General features: G+C 34.8%; 1 protein-coding gene across 7 annotated transcripts in view; it reads right to left on the bottom strand.

Annotated features, from left to right (window-relative positions):
* FRY (FRY microtubule binding protein) overlaps window positions 1-20,444 on the bottom strand; it is a 183,113-nt gene that overhangs the window by 108,994 nt on the left and 53,675 nt on the right. For 5 of the 7 annotated variants that reach the window (XM_087721282.1, XM_087721276.1, XM_087721277.1 and 2 more), the window contains one exon: window positions 7,078-7,277. In XM_087721282.1, the coding sequence (XP_087577408.1) occupies window positions 7,078-7,197 (120 nt within the window). In that variant the 5' untranslated portion in view covers window positions 7,198-7,277. Of the gene's footprint in view, window positions 1-7,077; window positions 7,278-9,686; window positions 9,953-20,291; window positions 20,412-20,444 lie in introns of those variants that run through there. The other 2 variants (XM_087721283.1, XM_087721278.1) reach the window with 2 other exon arrangements.

The raw sequence follows: 20,444 nt of genomic DNA, 5'->3' as shown, positions 1-20,444 counted from the left end.
CTCCATTTTACAACTTTTATTGCCACATTTAAGTAAATAATTCCATTTGTTAAGTTAGTAACAGGGTTGCTAAGTGAATGTTATTGGTTTTGCTTGTCAGAAGGTCGCAAAAGATGATCACATGATCCTAGGACACTGCAAGTGTCATAAATATGAAACCAATTGCCAAGCATCTGAATTTTGATAATGTGACCATCGGGATGCTGCAATGATCCCGAATGTGAAAAATGGTCATGTCACTTTTTTTAGTGCCATTGTAACTTTGAACAGTCACTAAATGAACTGTTATAATTCAAGGACTACCTGCATTACAACTTAATGTAAGCACTTGCTTTATCATTGATGTTTATATTTATATGCATATATAAAATTAACTGTTGACCATATTCTTCTCAGGCTTTGAATAGTATGAAGTGCAGTTAACAATCACTAAAGTATTTTATAGCTGCATATCAGAGGTGGTATTAAGCAGGTTCTGACCAGTTCTGGAGAATCGATAGCGGAAATTTTGAGTAATTTGGAGAACCGGTAAATACCACCGCTGGCTGGCCCCACCCTAATCTATTCTCTGCCTCCAGAGTCCCAGCTGATTGGAGGAAATGGGGATTTTGCAGTAACATTCACCTGCAGTGAGGTGGGAATGGAGATTTTACAGTATCCTTCCCCTTCCATGCCCACCAAGCCACACCCACCAAGCAATGTCACGCCCATCAAGCCACGCCCATGGGACCGGTAGTAAAAAAAAACTAATCATCACTGCTGCATATATGCATATGGTCTATAATCAAAACATGAGGACACTCACATTCTTTTGCAATTCTTTACCAACTGATTGCTACGAACTCATTGATAGGCTGAAAACCTCAAGATACAGTGAAACTATAATAATCCCAGCATTGGGGTATTATTTTCCTTAGATCTATATTCTACTCTAAGAGTTCACCCTGATATTCTTATTGAGTTAAGAAATACATGGTGTTCTAATTTATCCTTTCAGTCGAAAGAAGAGGACCAGGAAAAGGAAACATTAATATTATCTACGGAAATGTTGCAGACAAAAGAGAGATGATTACCGGGACTCTGATCTGAACAATCTGGATGACGGTCTATTAACAAAGGTTTGCAAAGCATGCACTGGCATGTCTGCAGGAAGCAATTGACCCAGAGATACTCAAGAGAATAATTAATTTCCACAAAATTTATGAACAAGATAGAAGTCATCTGTTCCATCATACATATATCAATACATATAATCATAAATAAAAATGCAAATTAAAAATGCAAATAAAAAATAACCAAATTAAATATTAATATTAGATAATATAATCATAGCAAAATGTAATAGATTTGCTGCATGGACATATCACACCTCTTTGATTAAAAGCTGCTTCTGCCACCAGAAAAAAAATATATCAGAACAGAAGGAAATTCCTAGACAGGTGCTCAGATGTCTATTCCTTCCTGGAGGGAGGGGGCCCTTGTGGACATGCCAGAATAGGGAATAGAGATGTCATCTTTTTAAGTTGACTGCTATTATTTCCAGTAAGAAAAGTTCTAATTTCAATTGAGTATTGATCTTTAAAATTCTTTATATCATTATATGTATTTGAACCTACAAATATTCTATTATTAAATAGATGCAGAATTTGAATACAAGTAATGAAGATAACAATGGGAATTTAAATTTACTCTAAATATCATATTCACAGAAAATGGGTGTAAGATATTTTACAATTGGCATTATCATTGCAGTTTTGATGGCTAAAGTTGATAATTCATTTTCTAAAAAAATGTTCCAACTGTAATGAATAGATCAGGGTTTTTTTTCATACACGGAAAATGATTCATACTAGAATGAAATAAATTTAAAAAGTCAAATTTCCATTTCAACCTGCAATATTTTATTGCATTTTATTAAGCCATATCTTCTCAGTAAGTAAATTGAATTACTTTTGTTTACTGCAAGGATATTGTGTGCTTCTTATTGAAAAGGTCATCTGACTGTCACTTTGGAAAAATGATTAACCAAATTGTGGGAGTACATTTCAATGTCCAAAATAACTCTGTACCTTACTAGTAAAACAGAAACAGAATTTTATGCCAACTTATTTGTGACTCAACCAAGGTTTGGGTTTTCAATGTTTAGAGTTCACATTTTAGTTTTATGGGACATTTAAATAAGAATAACTTTCCAGTTTTGCCTTTGTGATTTATTCTGTGTTGAGCATGGTTCTTGATATGTATCCGTGCTTAGAACTTTGATTTTTAGTTTTCTTTATATATTCATTTGTTCATAATTGATTAATGATATACTGGAAAATTATAACTTCCTAGACATTTAGATTCTTTGTTTACTTATTTATCCATTACTTCAGTATTTTCTTTATTTTTTCAAAAAAAATGTTATTGTTTGCGTATTTTCTGTGGCATGTTTAATAAAAAATAATATAAAGGAAGGAAATGCCCAAAATTTAGATAAGTATTCTAACTTGAAAATATCAGGCTAAAGCAAGATGCATGAACATTTTTGGCAACCCCTTTTAAACCACAGAAATCTGCTAATACTAATAAAAACAAATAAATAATATATAGAAGAAACCATTTCTATCCTAGAAAGGTATTCATATGGGACTAGTCCAACGACAAAATTCTAAAGAATTCTGAGAAATTAAGAGAAATAAAAATATATTTATGCAATCCTTAACCAATTAAAACACTGCTTTCTGTATTTTCTCCATATGTAAGAAATAAATTGGGTGGCAATTCATGTAAAATTTTCAACTTAATGAATGGGATGTTTTAGGGATGTCAGGAATCAACTTCTATTGATATAATGAATAAGGCATGAGAGAAGCTCAAAAGACCTTAACACACTGATAGACTTATTATCAACTTAACTACCACTTTAATACGTTTTGAAAGTGGACTTGTTCTTAATGCAAAAGTTGATTTCCTACCCTTATAGAAAAAAACCCTACAAAAAAGACACTCCTGAAAACATCTTAAAAGCACCAAATTGGATCTTACTTGAATTCTGATGCATGCACAGAAACATATCCTCACCAGTAATTGTCAATAAAAGTATTAAAGATCTATCTGATATGAAAGAGGACACACAAAGCAATGATTCCCTTTTCTGATATGTTTCTGGCATTTGAGACATGGTTATAGAGTCTAATAATCTCCCATTTAAAGTATTACAGGGCACTGCGTCTTCAAAAAAAAGGAAACTGCAATTAGTTGATATTAGAACAGCAAGATTATTAAACTGGGAAAAGCTGTTTTTTGTTGGCTGTACCACTTTCCAATGCATTTTCAAACCCAAATTCAAATGCTGATTTTACCTTCAACATCTTACATGGGATCTAGTTATATGAAAGATGCTTTCTTCCATTTGTATCTATCTGAAATTTTGATCTACAGACACCAGGCTTTGAGTACATAAACAAATTAACCACAAGGTAGACAACCTTTCTGAAAGTGATATTCTGGTATGGAAAAGTTGGAAAAGACTGAAACTGTTTTTAGAGTCTTCTTTAGAAGTATGCAGAATTATCTGAAGCGGGAAAAGTACTTTGGATCTGCATAGGCATGCATAGTCACTGCATCTGTCAACAGACTGATAAAGAAGCTGTGTCTTTTCCACAGCTTGCATTGTAGCTCTGTGGTTCCAGGAAAATATATGCTTGCGCCAAGAAGGCAGCAGTAGCTGAGCTACCTGTGGCTTAGGCAGCACCTAAAGTGCCCTTCATCTTGACTTAGTTTAATAAGAAAAGGTATATTCTGTGGTGATGTTTTGTGGACATTTGAACTAAGTACAAATTCCAGACTGTGGTTATGGTAGAGAGCCTTAAATGTAATCTGCAAACGGTGCCCACTTAAATTATGGCTATGTAGGTCATTTGAACAAATGTGAGTCCTCTACAAGCAAATGAACAGAGATGGTGCAAAATAGAACCCTTCCTGCAACAGAATACAACAAGAGTGGCACAGTGGATAGAATGTAGTATTGCTGGCTAATTCTGCTCACTGCCTGGAGTTCGATCCTGACTGGCTCAAGGTTGACTCAGTCTTCCATCCTTCTGAGGTGGATAAAATTAGGATCCAGATTGTTGGGGAGGGGGCAATCTGTAAATTGCTTATAGAGTGCTGTAAAGCACTATAAAGCAGTATATAAATCGGAGTGCTAAGTGCTATTATTTCAATTTTCAACCCTGCATGCATTATTCCTTTGTTGAAATAAAGGTGCTCAAGGAATTAACTTTCCCTTTACAATGTTTGCAGTGATACACCTGTAACAGTTCATGGAAAATGGCATCATGAATAAATATTTTATAAGACAATACAACTGTTATATAAAGAATCAGATATTAAATAGAAAAATCTAGGTATTTCTGTCTCAGCTAGTTTGCTCTGACTAATCTCAAAATGTCAGACTGCTTAGTGTTTGGAAGGATAACAGAACAGAATGACAGAGTTGGTAGGTCTTGAAGGTCTTCTAGTCCAAATTCCTACTCAAGCAGGACATTCTATACCATCAGGAGAACTAGACCAATAGATCTGATTGAAAACTGAAAAAAAAACATCTTAAACAAAACATCTTAAACAAAAGCAGTGGGCAAAATACTGTCACAAAGAAAATTACATGGATTTGTCAATTTGCTCACCAAGAATTGAGGTTTATTCAAGCAAGAATTTACTAAATATTTATGTCTCTCTCACACACCTTCATTTTAATGTTATCATCAAGTACTTCTAAAGAATAATATTTTTGCTTACACTCTGACCAACAACCCAAATCCTAATCTCGTTATTTAATTCTCCCAAAATCAAATATTTAGTGATAAGTATATGTAAGTATATTCTTTTCATTTGAAATAAATAGAAATTTAACATTTCACTGGTTTTCATTCAATGCATCTATTAAGACAATAGTATGTTTGTAAAAGTCAAACAAGCTACTCATCTTGTTCTAGTGATGTGGGCCTAATTCAAATATAGAAAAGTTGAATTGACTTTAGTGATGGAGCAATTTTTGTGTATATCTATGGTTTTAAAATATTCTCCATTTTTCATTTTGACTCTATTCTCTGTGGAAAAATACAAGTTTAGTAGTTGAGGAGCCTTGAACTATTCTGAAAGAAATACATTTTAAAATCTTCAGGAATGAAAAGCATTTTGCTCCCTATAGGCATAAAGTCCTCAGTAAAACAGTCGCCTTTCACATAGAATATACTATATGAAAAGTGCCTAAAGGCTCACAATCATGTTAGAGCTTGTACTATATCAGATAGGGTACCTCCAAATTATTACAAAATTATTCATTTCTTTCTAATAGATTAATAGATGTTGATATTCTATATAGTCAAAGAGACACAATGGCACAATGAAAAAGTCATTGACCATGAAAATGCTGATCAAAACTCATTGATTATTTTTTCAGGAGGATGAATACAGCATAGATTCTTCCATTATTTTTTAAGTGTTATTTTAAAAGTATCTCACAAGCACAGTTATAAACTAGATATTCTTTGGAAAATATAATTCTGCTTTGCTACCTTATTGTCATGGAATAGGCTTGAATTAAATCTCATACCTGAACCTGGTCACTCTGACTTTTTGTTTTCTACCAATGTTATTTCATATATTTCATTTCCTGAAGCTCCTCAACGAATCAATAATTTCCACATGATCAGCAATCAGGAAAAGGTCATTCAATAAGAGCAACCATATTGAGAACCTTGGTTGTCTAACAAGGCCTTTTACAGAGTTGTCCACAAGATAACTGGGAAAACATAGTGTCATCTGGAAACCCTATGACACATTAAGAGCCACTGTAACACTACAGACTTTGCTGGCTTCAGTTAGATTCATCACTATAAGGAAGTGGTCTGTCTACAACAAGGGATTTGTGAAAAAGTCAATAAGAACCAAGTAATATTTTCTGTGTTTCAAGATAAAAGCCAGGTACCATATATAAATCAGGCTAGTGATATCCAAGACCATTGTTATCATGGCAGCCAGAAAAATTTGAACCCAGAAAGAGGAAGCAGAAATTTCTCAAAGTCAGCAGCCTGGATGAATTAACATCCAGTGTAGTAATGACATAAAGAGGTTTGATGATAAAAGAATGGTAAAATAGCAATATCCTCTACTTCACCCAAAAGCTAACCTCACAAATATTAGTCAAATTAGTGAAGCAATGTTTCCTGTAACACCCATAGTGTGCCAATATATTATTGTCACTACTCTCCCCTTGCCCCAAGAGCTGACAAGAGCACACGAAACCTGGTCAAAGAGATTTCAGTTACAGGCATACACCTCTTTCCCGCTTTGTCAAGCAGCTCTTGGTGATACATGTCAAGTTTGTCCTGTTATCTACAACTGACCATAGATGGTGCTAAATATATTATAGGCAAACTTGGCATTCAAAAGAATACCTGAACCCAGTCTGATGCAATGACCCAAATGCCTGGGTTGTTAAATCTTGCTAATCATTTTTGTAAATGTATTAGAGCAGGGGTGTCAAACTCAAGGCACGTGGGCCAGATATGCCCATGGGGTGCTTAAATCTGGCCCACAGAGCGGGACTGGAAATTACAAAGGACCAGCCCATGGTGCCTCTGGCAGCTGAAATGGGACATATGGGTGTGTGTGAGGCCCCCTGCACATCGTTTTGGTTGGCAAGGTGCTGCAGGCAGCCATTCAGGCTAAAAACATGGTGTTTGGGGGGGGGGGCTCATGCTCCATTTTGGCTGCCAGAGGTACTGCAGATGAGACGTCTGTCCTGTGTCCCCCCACCCCCGCTGGCTCACAGAGAACTAGAATGCTGATCCGGCCCTGGAAAGAATCCAGTTTGACACCCCTGTATTAGAGTTATATTCCCCTTATCCACCGAGGTGGGTAAATACATTTCATACATATTTCTTATCTTAGTGGAGTTGCTATTTTACTGGTCCTTAATTCCCCCAAAGAGTAAAACAGTCATATTCCATTGGTTCAAGAGATACTAGCAAATTGATTGCAAATTAGTTTTAGTTCATTCTATACTGAAATGTTGATTTTTCTTTCACTTACCAGAGGTTCTGCCATGATGATGCGGATCTTGCGTTCAGCCAGGGTAGTAAAGTTAACAAATAAACTTTTCAAGACATATTCTCCAGGCTTACTATCTGGATCAACATTGATAGGTAGCATGGTTGGAGGTCCCTTTTCCTTTTGGGTGCCAGAAACAGAAGGGACTGGTGGTTTAATGTATCCGTTACCCACTGGAGATGCTGAAAATTAAAAATGCAATATATATTTAATAAAACATAATTTAGATTACAAAGTGATTTTATTCCAATATAGACTATATAATCTTATTAAGCAGCTTGCAAAGTGTAGATTGTTAAGATGTTGAATGGATTAAAGTCTAATATTATTTTTAATGTGAATATGTAAAGACATTGTAGAGTTGTTAAAATTAAATATTAGGCAGTGACACTATCTTCTAAAATGCAGAACACAAAGAAGATAAAAGCACACAGAGTCTCAAACTGTCTTACTCAATTAAAGTATCATAGCCAGTTCCTTTCCTATGTGTCTGTGTGTATAATCACAAGAGCATAATACTCACACATCACACAAATACACAGAAATAAGTTAATTATATTGCAGGAAGAATCCCAGACAAGGGGAGGTAGATTTCTCTGTACAATCTTTTCTGAACAACAGTCTCTCTTCTACTGTACTTTCCTAATATTTCATTAAGGAATAATGAGGCCATCATATAATGGTGTCATTGTGGTTATGTGCAGTTACATCTTTGGAAAAGGTTTTATAAGAAGCTTTCTTAATTAGTGGGTGTAATGAGTTCCACATAACTCAAGGGGAGCTGCTTCCAAAAATGTGTAAGGTTTGGCAGGAAATAACTCTAGTTACAACAAATAGGAATGTAACAGTGCAGAATGAGCAAAAAAGAATAAGAAATCATACTATGAACCCAGAGAAAACAGGATTTTAAAAGGCGAAATAAAGTATTGTGCCAGATTGAATGTTTGCCAAGAACGATGAATACTGATGGGAATACTAAATACTGATAAATAAATCAGACAGCTACTGATCATATCTGAAAGTTGCATTTAAAGTTGGACGGTCCATCTGGGATGTGGTCTAAACAGGCAATATTTCTTTAAGCTGATACACATGTTTCACACTAATCCCCAGAAGTGAAATATAGTTACTACATTGAACTCTGATTTTGCATGGTAATCAATATTAATCAAAAGCAGATTGACAATTCTCATTTTTTTCTATTTGGAATAAATCAAGTTAATATAAGAGGACACCACACAAATTAATTTTTTGGTTACTTTTCTGTTGTTTACATAACAAAAAAAGTAAAGTTATTTTTCCATACCAAGCATTACTGCATACAATTCAAGCTTTATCATATAAGAGACTTTTTCGGTAACCCTTCCTATTTTTTAACTAACATTATTCCAAATACATATATAGTTTTCCTGGTTTATTTCTCCACTCATTTGAGATCATCATAATAAGCCACCATTTACTGAATACAGATCATCAATAATCTAAATACTGCTTTAATTGTGAAAATATATTGCCAATGCAGACTATTCTAACATAGCATCTTCATCTTATATATGTGACAAGTGAGTCAGATATAACAGCATTATCAACAACCGTTACTCTTGAAAGTAACACAGTGTCCATGGACAATGAGAGGGCAGATTAAGGTTAAATATAAACAAAACTTAATTGGTAATTCATATTTTTGTTCTTATAGTAACTACTTAAGGAACTGTTAGTCTTGTGGATTTATAGTCTTGTTTTAATCTCCCCATGTCAAAAATCTTAAATACTACAGACAATTTCCAAACAATCAAAACAATCCATCTGTTGCTGAAAGTTCTCTGGGAATTAATAAAACACATACATGATTCTGAGATTTTTAGGCTGTAGATTACCCCTAATCATTTAATTTTATTTGCATTCAATAAAATTTCTTAAACTCAACTGTTTTTTCACTCAAGGTACACCACAATGACAACAAGTATTAGTACGCCATGTACTTTCACTTTACTTAAACTACAGTTACAATTTAATTACCATTGTTACCATTCTAATTTTATAATTAAAATAAGTTACAAAATATGAAATATAAAATTAACAAAAATGAAACATTAATATCCTATTCCTATGGTTATGCATCAATTAGCTATTTTTCCCCTGGCCAAAAATAAATATCTAAATAAGTAAGTTTACTGGCTGATAATTCTTCTCCATTCTCAACCCTTTATTACTAAATTTTCTTCCTATGTTATAGTGCTGTGTCCTTTATGATAATTAGAACTAAATACGGCAGATAGGATAGTAGTACACTATACACATGATACATGCATCAGAAGAATTCAAGATAAAAAATGATGCCCTTTCCGTAGTTTTTCAAATACACAATAAAACCAAAGATATCCCTTTGATTATAAAGCAAAATCAATGAAGAAAGATATATCAAGCAAAACCTCAATAAGTTTATCAAAAGGAGGCAGTATTTTTTTGTTATTTGCCCATATCTATATCTATAAATCTATATATATTTGGTTTTTAAATACACAAAACTCTAACAAGTCAATTTAAAATTCAAACTTATGGAAAGGCTTTTTGTCTTTCGTTTTACCTACCAAGTCCTTTTATTAAGCTGATCACACTGGATCGCCGCCAGCAGGCCAGTGAAATCTCCATGTGGATGACAATATCAAAAAATTTCCCGATCATAAAATTTATTTGTTTCTATAGCTGAGAGAAAAAAATGACTTGCTTCATGTCCCTGGCTTGGTCATTTTGTTACAGAAGTTTTTATTAACTTCAGATTCAAAGCTAGAACTTTGGGGTTTTAAATGACGACAACCTGCAGCTTCCTGATCAGAACACATTTTCCATAACCAAAGAGGTAATTTTTAGCCTCAGTGTATGATGATGATCTACAACTTGCAGAGTAGCTGCCAGTCTATATTTATCCACAAGCACATACTAGACTGACAGATTAGCAAAACTACTTCATGCACTCCAAGCACATGAGAGCTGCTTGTATAGCCTCGTAAACAACTCTTGCATACCAACAACATATATTATCATACAGGCCGTGGTGAAGGTAGCATTTCTCCCCAGAAAAGTTAGGCAACACTGAGATTTCAGAATAAATGATAAAAAAAAATTGCTTTGTAACCCAAGGTCCTAAATCACACATAGAAACAATATGAATTCCTTTAGACACAACACAGAGGGCGTCCTTTTAACAGTGTCAAAAGAAGTGTGAAATTGCACATCTTCAAAGAAAGTTAACAGTTTATACTGTGACTAAAACTTGCACATTTGTTGAGGATAAATCCTCCATGCTTATTCCTGAACGGGATTACAATATTAAACTGGTATGAAATGTCAACACTTAATAGAATTTAATATATTACAATTCACAGCAAATGTTGTCCTAAGATGACTTCCAAAATGTTTTTAAACCACCAAGAACTACATGAACATTTCCAGGCATTTACCGAGTTAGAACTCACTACAAAACTCACACGTACACAATCTAAAAAGTTAAAAACAGCAGCACAAAATGAATTCTATGGAAATTATATTAGCTATAATGAAAAGAAAGTTATTTCAAAGAAAAAAATGAAATTTCCAACAACTGCATTTAAGTTTGAATTAACAAGCTATTTATTTATAATAAAAATAACAACTACACTATGTCAAAAGGAAACATTTATCTTCTCAAGGACTAATTAAAATGAAAAATGCAAGATGGCTCACATCTGAGTAGCTGCCAAGAATAGTGCAAGACTGCCTACAACTTCTCTTCTTCAATTCATAGAGTCGTATTTTTCCAACAATCTTGCTATCTTAGGCAGAAATCACAAGGAGTTTCTCCAAACAAACTTGCCAAACAAACTTGCTAAAACTAACAGCAGCTAACTAACAGTTCACCCCTCCCCCACCCACACCTAAGAGGGTGGAACCAGAAAGAGAAGGGAAGACTTCAGCCCACTGAATTCTGCTTCTGATTTTTTAAAAATATTTCAATAAATATACATTTTTTGTCATAAAATCAAGCATAAATCCAAAAGATTTAGGGAGATCCAGTGGTGAAATCTAATTTTTTTTGCCACCGGTTCTGTGGGCGTGGCTTGGTGGACGTGGCTTGGTGGGGAGTGCTGGGTCGGACAAAGACAGGGGAAGTGATTAATGGGAGGGGGGACGTGGGGGGAGGGGAAGAATGTCGGAGCATCCTTTCTGATCAGGGAGGGAACAGAATTGACAGAGCTCAAACCTGCGGCTGATGAAAAGCTCCAGGTGATGCCGTGGCTCTTTTAACCTTACCTGGATGCAGGCAAGAAAAGGGGGGAGGTTGACACCTTAGGAGACTCACTTCCCTCCTGCCCTCCCCACCCCTTCCTAGAGTGGCAACTTTGTACCGCTGCCGCTGCTGCTTCTCACCTCTCCTCCTCTCTACATGGAGACGGGAGCTGTTTCTCCCCCAGCCTGACACCTGCAACCTCCGAGGGAGAGAAACCCTCCCCCGAGCCTGGTGGTGGCCGATCTGCTCCTCCCAATACTGGCTTCCCCGCCGCCCCCTGCACAGCATCTGCCTGCCTTGTCCGCCTGCCTGCCTCCTTTGCCAAGTCTGGGGATGGGGAATGAGAGAGGGTCCCCCTGCAGCCGCCTCGGGGTTCTGCATTAGCTCAGAGCCAACAGCAACCGCCACCTCCCCCCAAGCACCTTCAGGCCGCTCTCCTCAGCAGGGGCACCGCAGCCTTTGGAGCCGGAGCCCTAACATGGCCTGGGAGGAAAGAGGAACAGGGAGTCCCTGCCCCCACCCGCCATCCCCACAGCTCGCCCACCCCTCTACTCCTCTCTGACCCAGTGTGTTGGTGTGAGAAAAGGCGGCGGGAAGGCGGCGGGAAGGCGGGGCTCAGGCAGACAGCCTGACGGAGATGGCAGTGCCCGGCAAAATGGGGGTCTGGCCCAGCCTTCCTGGGTCTTCACCGGCTTGTCTAGAGTGGTGGCTTTTTTCCTGTTTATAGAGGTTGGCGGGAAGGATTCCCCATTCAGTCTCAAGACAAAAGAAGTGTGCACTTATTCCTAGCATTTTCCCATTTGTCCGAAGCTTTCAAAGCGAGAAAGTGCATGCTTCTTTTCTCTCGAGGCTGAATGGGTAATCCTTGCCCCAAGCTCTGCAAACAGGAAGGAAGCCACCACCTCCCCAGACAAACCAGGGAAGACCCCCAAGAATCAACCCTGCCAAAGTAAAAAAAAGGTTCCGACGATCATGCAACATTGTCACGGCTGATTGCCGGAACTTTTTTTTTACTACCAGTTCGGGCGAACCATAGAATTTTTTGCTACCGGTTCAGGAGAACCAGTCCAAACCGGCAGCATTTCACCCTCAACTTTCTTTATAGAAAGGAAGTTGGGATCTATTTATAAACTATATCTAGATCATTCAAGATACAGATATAGATTATCAAGAGCACAATGTCTAGAAATGTAAAATAAAGATAAAAAATAGAGGTAGATATATAGATGTATCTATAATATAGATATAGATCTATCTATAGTATAGGTAGATATAGAGATATAGGATAAAGAATATTCTATAGAGCTAGAAGAGCTCTATGGAATATTCTTTATTCTATTCTCTCTTGATATTGTGCTTGACAGAGATATCAAGAGCACAATGACTAAGCCAAAATATACAGGATATGGAATAAAATCAATTAATTAGTAAAAGTCTGTAGAGTTTCTCAGTCATCCAGGTCATGGTTGTTCCAAAGGTGCTTTTTTCAGGAGGCAACTGGACTTGCTTTTTTCTTCTTTGAAAATGTTTCACTTCTCATCTAAGAAGTTTCTTCAGCTCTGACAGGATAGCTTCCATTCCCCATTCCTGTCAGAGCTGAAGAAGCTTCTTGGATGAGAAGCAAAACATCTTCAAAGAAAAACAACAAGAAGAAAGTCCAGTTCCCTCCTGAAAAAAGAACCTTTGGGACAATTAATTAGTACTGTAGCTAACTTCTAGTCACTTTATGAGTTTACATGGTGTGTGATAGTGCTATAAGGTAAATATCAAAGACAGTTTTTCTACTTGTAAAAGATGTTGCAGAATTTAGGACAATTATAGCAGGATGGATTATTTCTGCAACCATTTGTGCAATCAGTTATGAAACAGTGCTATTAACTTTCTTCTTTTCATCCATGTGTTCAGCTTCAAGCAAAGAAAAGACGGAGAGCCAATATCAAGCCAACCAACTTCAAACAATCATACTAGGAATGTCACACCGTAGTGGACATAATACAATTACACTCCTTTCTTTCTTTCCTTCTACCCCTCAAGCACAAAACACATGGTCCTTTTGCAAACACAGTGAGGCTTTTAAAGCCTCCATACCTTCAGAAGCTATTTTCTAAAAGGTGGTCAGAACATGGGGTAGAAAATTAACCTCTCATGAGCACACACCTTCTTTTCAAAAATCACCTCTGCACAATCATTAGCCTTTAAAATAATCCTCACAATAGAAGTAATTTAAACCCTTGGGGGGAGGGAGGAAAACTTATTTCAGTTCAACTGTTTCCTCCTGTGGTGTTGCACTAGAGTGGAAGGTAGTGGCATATCTTTCTTAAATTGCCTTTGTACTGAATGAGAAACCAGAAGACCTGTACTGGGGGAAGGGGTGGCAAAGGCTTTTTAGTTTACACTCTGGAATTTTTTTGTTAAAAAAACAGCTGTAAAAAAAGCACAATTATATCAAGTGACTCACTAGTAGCAATCCTATCATCAGAACTACCATTATGAATTTTAATTAGTCAAATGTAAAACACAAGATCTGGCTATATTTCAAAAAATAAATGAATAGGCTGAAATTGGAAACCAGCAAGACTTGATTTTATGCTGTGTTGGAAGAAATGTCAGTTCCGAGTGGGAAGAAAGACACTGGAAACATGGAGGTTGTTTGGAAACATGGTTTTAATGGAGGACAGGACCACATGGCTTGAGGTCCTGGGTAAAAAGGCACATGGAGAGGAGAGAGGGGTAGATTTATACCTTCTGTTGGGCCCCCCCTTAGAGCTTCCTGTGTAAGAAATGTATCCCATTGGCTGTCAGACTCCCGGGGGCGGGGGTCTTAGCTAACTTTGTTGGCTGTCTGTGTCCCAGGCCTGGTTGAACCTTGATATATAATCTCCCCAGGTGCCATGTGGTGAGTGCTGTTGCTAGATGGGTAGAGGGCTATTCCTATCATATCCTGAGGACCAAGTCTTAATCCCATCACCCTGGAGCTGAAGATGGGGACAGGGAGTTATAGGGAGCTGCTTTGTCTTTAAAACATGTTTTTCTCATCCAGGGAAATATAATATTATGCCTTTTTAATATTTCCTAAAATATTTCATTCCTCCAGGAGAGGGGGAAGGTGCTACCTTCCTATAGCTGTATTAAGACTTTTATGACAATGCAATCAACCCAAAGAAACTACCGTAAATACAAAGTCTCATCCACTGCCTAAAACCATTTTCTGAAAACATGTACATGCACATAGCAAATCTCACCAAGATATACTCAATAAGAGACACTGCATCAAATATGCAAACTTTTGGCAGAATCTCAAGAATCATTAACAATTCTGCAAAAATATATGGATTTATTATGGAAAAATGAAACTTACACTGCCCTTTACACTTATTAAATATTAATTTACAGTGGCTAAATATAATTCAAAAGTACAAAATGTGAATCTTATGAGACAGCTGGTGTGACTGGAATATTGCCAACCAATATCTGATAAGAACCTGCCTCTATTTTTAATAGATGATGCAAACCATATATACAGAAAGGTTTAACTGATAATGCAAATACATTTTATATCAAGAAGGCAAAAGGCCTGAGAAAGTCTGAAACGTTTTTTTAAAAAAATATTTTTTTTGTACAAACTTCACATCTTTGCAACATATTACATTTTTTGCATATCTGTTGTGATTTTTTTATCTATACAAGTAAGTCTTTTATAACCATAGCTTTATATATTTGTGCATTTACATTATTTCATACATTTTTTTTCATTCTATATATAATAATCTATATATTCTATATATAACAATTTTTACTACATTTAAGTCTTTTGTATAATATTTATTTGGTATAGTCTATCTCATATTTCTATCTTTTAATCATTTTCCGGTTTTGTAGTTGTCTATCGATTTGTTAATCTTTCTTCCTTTCTTTTTGGTTTTCCTGCTCCCCTCCCTTTCCTCTGGCCAATTATACAATAAATCTCATACAGAGTAGTATTCCGATTCTTCTTTCTCTTTTAGTTCTTTCGTGAGCCTATCCATCTCTGCACATTCCAATATTTTTTAAATTATATTTTCTTCTGTTGGTGTATAATTATTTTCCAGTTTTGAGTGAATGTAATTCTCACTGCTGTAATTATGTGTAGAATTAAGTATCTAATAATTTTTTTTCATAATTTCCTTTTATAATTCCTAACAAAAAAATAATTCAGGTTTTAGTGAATTTGTAATCTCCTCTAGCCAATCTTTCATTTTTTTCCAATACTTTTTCGCAGATGTGCACATCCGCCACATGTGGTAGTAGGTTCCATGTTGTTGGTTGCATTTCCAACAGATAGGGAACATTTTCACAATTCTCACTGGTGGAAGGTACCATCCGTAGAACATCTTGTACATGTTTTCTCTATATGTCGTTGCCATCGTTAATTTGTAATTTATTTCCCAATTTTTTCCCCATTCTTCCAATTCTATACTATACCCAAAATTTCTCATCATCGTTTCTTTCACATTTTCTTCTTCCATTTTGAATTTTAATAAATAGTGATATATTTTTAAATCAATTTTTCTTCGGTTCCTTGTAGAATTTTATCCAGCTCTTGCGGCTCCTTATAGAATCCACCCCTTTCCCTGTCTTTTTTATACCTTGCCTGTATTTGTAAATAGGGCCACCAGCCTATATCTATTCCCTCGTCTTTCAATTCTTGCCTTGCTTTCAGTCTTTCTTGGTTGTCTAATATTTCTTTATATCTTATTATCTTGTTTATGTCCAATATGTTTGGGTATATCAGAGCTTCTATGGTGGATAGCCAGATTAGGATTTTGTTGTAGTGTTTTGTTTTGATTTTTAACCAAGTTTGTAGTAGAGCTTTTCTAATTAAATGTTTTTGGAAATAGCTATGACTTTTGTCTTTCCCTTCCCAGATAAAGGTGTGCCAACCCAGTTCCAAATTATAACCTTCTATTGTTAGTAATCTTCTGTTTTTTTTATTGATCCAGTCCCTTATCCAGGTGAGAGCCACTGCTTCATAATAAAGCTCCCAATCGGAAGTCCAAATCCTCCTTTCTCTACTATCCTGTAGCAATTTTAATTTAATTCTTGTTTTTTTCCCTGACCAAATAAAATGTGCAATTAATTTGTTTAAATCTATAAAAAAGTTTTTCCCTAGGCTAATCGGTACCACTTGAAATAAAAATAAAAATTTTGGTAGTATGTTCATTTTAATGATGGCAATTCTTCCCATTAACGATATTTGCTGTTTCCTCCAATTTTCCAGATCTTTCTTAATTTTCTGAATCATTTTAACATAATTATCTTCCCTAATTGTTGAGCATTTCCCTGTCAGCCAAATTCCTAAATATTTTAATTTTTTACTATTTGCATTCCCATGTTTTCCTATAATTCTTGCTCTTGTTTTTTGGTGAAATTCTTCATGACGATCTTTGTTTTGTTCTTATTAATTTTAAGTCCCGCTATCTTACCAAATTCCTCTATTTTTTAAATTAATTTAATTCCTGATTTTAATGGATCTGCTAATATGAATATCATATCGTGTGCAAATGCCTGTGTTTTATATTACTCTTTTTAAATTTTTAATCAATTTATTTCTTGATTGTTTCTAATTTCTGTTAGTAGAACTTCCAGTGTTAGTATAAATAATAAAAGTGATAATGGACAACCCTGTCTCACTCCTTTCCATATTTTAAATTCTTCTGTAATGTCACCATTTATTATTACTTTTGCTGTCTGAGCCGAATAAATTGATTCTATCATTTTTATAAATTTTTCTCCAAATCTCATCATTTTTAACTGAATGCCTATTCATGTTATCAAAGGCCTTTTGTGCGTCTAAGTAGATTAGTGCAACTTGTTTTCCCGGATTCTCTTCATAATATTCTAATGTGTTTATAATTATCCTCATATTGTTTTAACTGGCGTTTTGATAAGAAGCCGTTTTGATCTGTGTGAATGATTTTATTTAATATTTTTTTAATTCACTGTGCCATTATTGATGTAAAGATTTTATAATCTACGTTTAGTAAAGAGATTGGTCTGTAATTCTTTATTTGTTGATGGTCCGAATCCTCTTTGGGTATCAATGTTATATATGCTTCCCTCCATGATTTTGGTAGTTTCGCTTCTGTAAGGGCTTCATTAAATAGATCTAAAATCACTATTTCTGTCTGCTCTTGCGTGGCTTTATAAAATTCTACAGGTATACCGTCTGAGCCCGGTGTTTTATTATTTTTTTGTCTCTTCAATGCTTCCTTTAATTCTGTCACTGTGATTTTTTTGTTTAGCATTTCTGTTTTCTCTTCCTCAATTTCATGTAGATTCTTTTTATTTAAGTATTGTTCAATATTGTCTTGTAATATATATTTTTTGCTGTACAGTTTCTCGAAAAATTTCTGTACTATATTTTTTTTCCTCTTTCCGGTATTGTATGTTTCCCCTTTCATCTTGTAGATGATGTATTATTCTTTTTTCTTTTCTTTTTTCAATTTGTATGCTAACCATCTTCCCGGTTTATTCACATTTTCAAAATAGTTTTGTTTTGCAAATTTAATTTTTTGGGCCATCTCTTCTTGTATCATCAAATTTAATTTGTATTTTATTAGTTCTTTTTTCTCCTTTATTTTTGCTTCTTGTGGATTTTTTTGCAAGTCCATTTCCAATTTTTTAAGTTCTTTCTCTGTTTCTTGTTTTTGTCTCTTTTCCTTGTTTTTCCTTGCCAAATATGCTATTGTCAACCATCTTATAAAAGCTTTTGTAGTGTCCCATAGGTTTTGTAACAATTTTTCTTCTTTCTTATTTATTTTATAGAAAAGTTTCAATTCCCTTCCTATCATTTTTATATATTCTTTATCTTTCAATATTCTTTGATTCATTGTCCATCTCTTTTTCTTTTTTGGTCCTTTCCATATTATTTTCATTGGGTTGTGATCTGCCCAAGTGTTCATCATTATTTCAATCTCTTCTATGTCTCTTGACCATGATTTGTAGTAATTTGTGGGGATTGTAATTTGTGGGGATTTGAATAATATTTAAATTGTTTGATTCCTATGTTCCTTTCTCTCCATACATCTTTCAGGTTCAGTTCCTGCACCATTTCGAAAAAGGTAAATGGTAGCATTCTTTTTTTTTCTTATTTCTCTTGTTAGTCTTGTAGTCATCGTTGATATGTGTTATAGCACTGAAGTTGCCAATTAGACATATATCCTCATATTCTCATACGGAGACTTTTTCAATTGTAATTGCTTTGGAATAAACTCATATCCCATCAGTTAAATTTAAAATACAATTTTATTTTCATGAACTATATTGGTTCTCACGTAATTATGATCTTTGAGGCTGGTTCCTAATTGGTTCCTCATTTAAAACGTCCAATTGGTTCATTTTGAAGAAATTACAAGAGAACCAGTTCCTAATTGGCCAATCTTTGAGTCAAGCTGTTTACTAAAACTGCCCATAAGCAAATTCATACATTCTGATGCCTATAGAACAAGACTTACTGCACGCATATCCTGCCTTTCTTCCAGTGAATTCTAAGTGGCAAGCTAATTAAAGCAGATTCCATCCAATATCATTGGCCAGTACAGCAAATACTGTACTGTTACATCATGGAAATTTGTAAGACTTGTCCTACAACAAGACATCTATATTTACTGTTGTAAGTTATAGCTAATAAGAGAGATGTTGAAAGTAGTTTAATAATGATTTTTATTAAAAAATTTAAGAAAAGTAATAAGATCTATTACAAACTAGTATAAAATAAAAAGGGGGAAAGAGAAAGGGAGAAAAAAGAAAAAAACTAAAGTGCAGAAAGAAAAAATGTAGAAGAAAAAAGATGTAAACAAATATATAAAGAAATGACTTCTGATCTCCACAAAAGTTATATATTGCTTATAACTATTGTCTCTAAAATTACTTATAACTATTTTAACCTCTTTGTCTTTAAAGTTAGAAACTCTTCTTTCTATTATCTATTTTGTCAATCATCAAAAACATAAATCATTTATTTTTTCTTATTTTTATGCAAAAAGTTAATCACCAGTTTTCAATCACCAATATATACAGATATTGTCTTCTCTGTATAATCAAACAAGTTATTTTAGTCATCTCAGCAAGATCTGTCATCTCCACCAACCATTGTAGGTACTGCCAAATCTTTCCATGTTCATGCATACAATAATTATTCATATAAAAAGTGTTTTGTGGCTCTTTTCTAACTTTTTATTTATCAGTCCCAAGAGAAAAGTTATGGTTTCTGCTACTTTTTCTTTATTATTGCTTACGTGCTCTCTAAGTGAAGCAGTGCCAGAGATAGGACAATGAAAGAGCAGCATCCACTTCCTCACCCTTTTCTTCTGCTACTGAGTCCAAGGTGAAAGAGAAAACAAATTTTCAGGGGTATCAAAAGTCAGACCCCCATAAACTACTTATTATATTTAATTGGCTGCCATTACTTATTCATTTGATTCATGCATTGCCAAATACAATAACTTTCCCCTGAAAACAAAAAAACTTATTAAAACTTTTTGTGATTGGTCTATGGGTCTGTCCTTTGGTACAACCTGTAGAAAAGCTCCAGCAATAAGATGTTTCTTGGGGTTTACATCGAAGAATAACTACTTGTATGTAACCTAGAGCTCATTCTTTTTTGTGATTCCCTACATTATCTTCATGTATGTCTCACTTGGTAAAACAGTAGAAATCTCATAACATTTTGTCATATGATAAATTAACTAAAATCTTGAACATTTTAAATTGCATTTTCAATGCCTTTCTTAGATTGTTCTAAAACCAGAAAGTTGTAAGAGTAAAACAAATACAAGATCATCTTCTGGCAATCCAGATGCTATTCTACTTTTTATACTACTTTTTACTTTTCTTTATAAACCCCACAGAAATGAAAAAGCTGCAAAATGTTCTCATCCTTTGTACCCACCTTTTAGTTCTTCCTTTAAAGATGCAATCAAGTATTTGCTTCATTCCACAAGTGGGTAGGCATTCTCCCCAAAATGAGTGACTTACAGCAAATCAATAATTAGTAATCAGTCAACGAATGAGAATTTAAAACTTGTATATTATTAGTGATGTT

This window comes from Thamnophis sirtalis, unplaced genomic scaffold (genome assembly GCF_051295495.1).
Source record: "Thamnophis sirtalis isolate CommonGarterSnake01/CBP01778 unplaced genomic scaffold, rThaSir2_p1.2 scaffold_8, whole genome shotgun sequence".
NCBI classification, from domain to species: domain Eukaryota; kingdom Metazoa; phylum Chordata; class Lepidosauria; order Squamata; family Natricidae; genus Thamnophis; species Thamnophis sirtalis.
The sequence above is the reverse complement of the archived record's forward strand: the minus strand, read 5'-3'. Positions and strand labels throughout refer to the sequence as shown.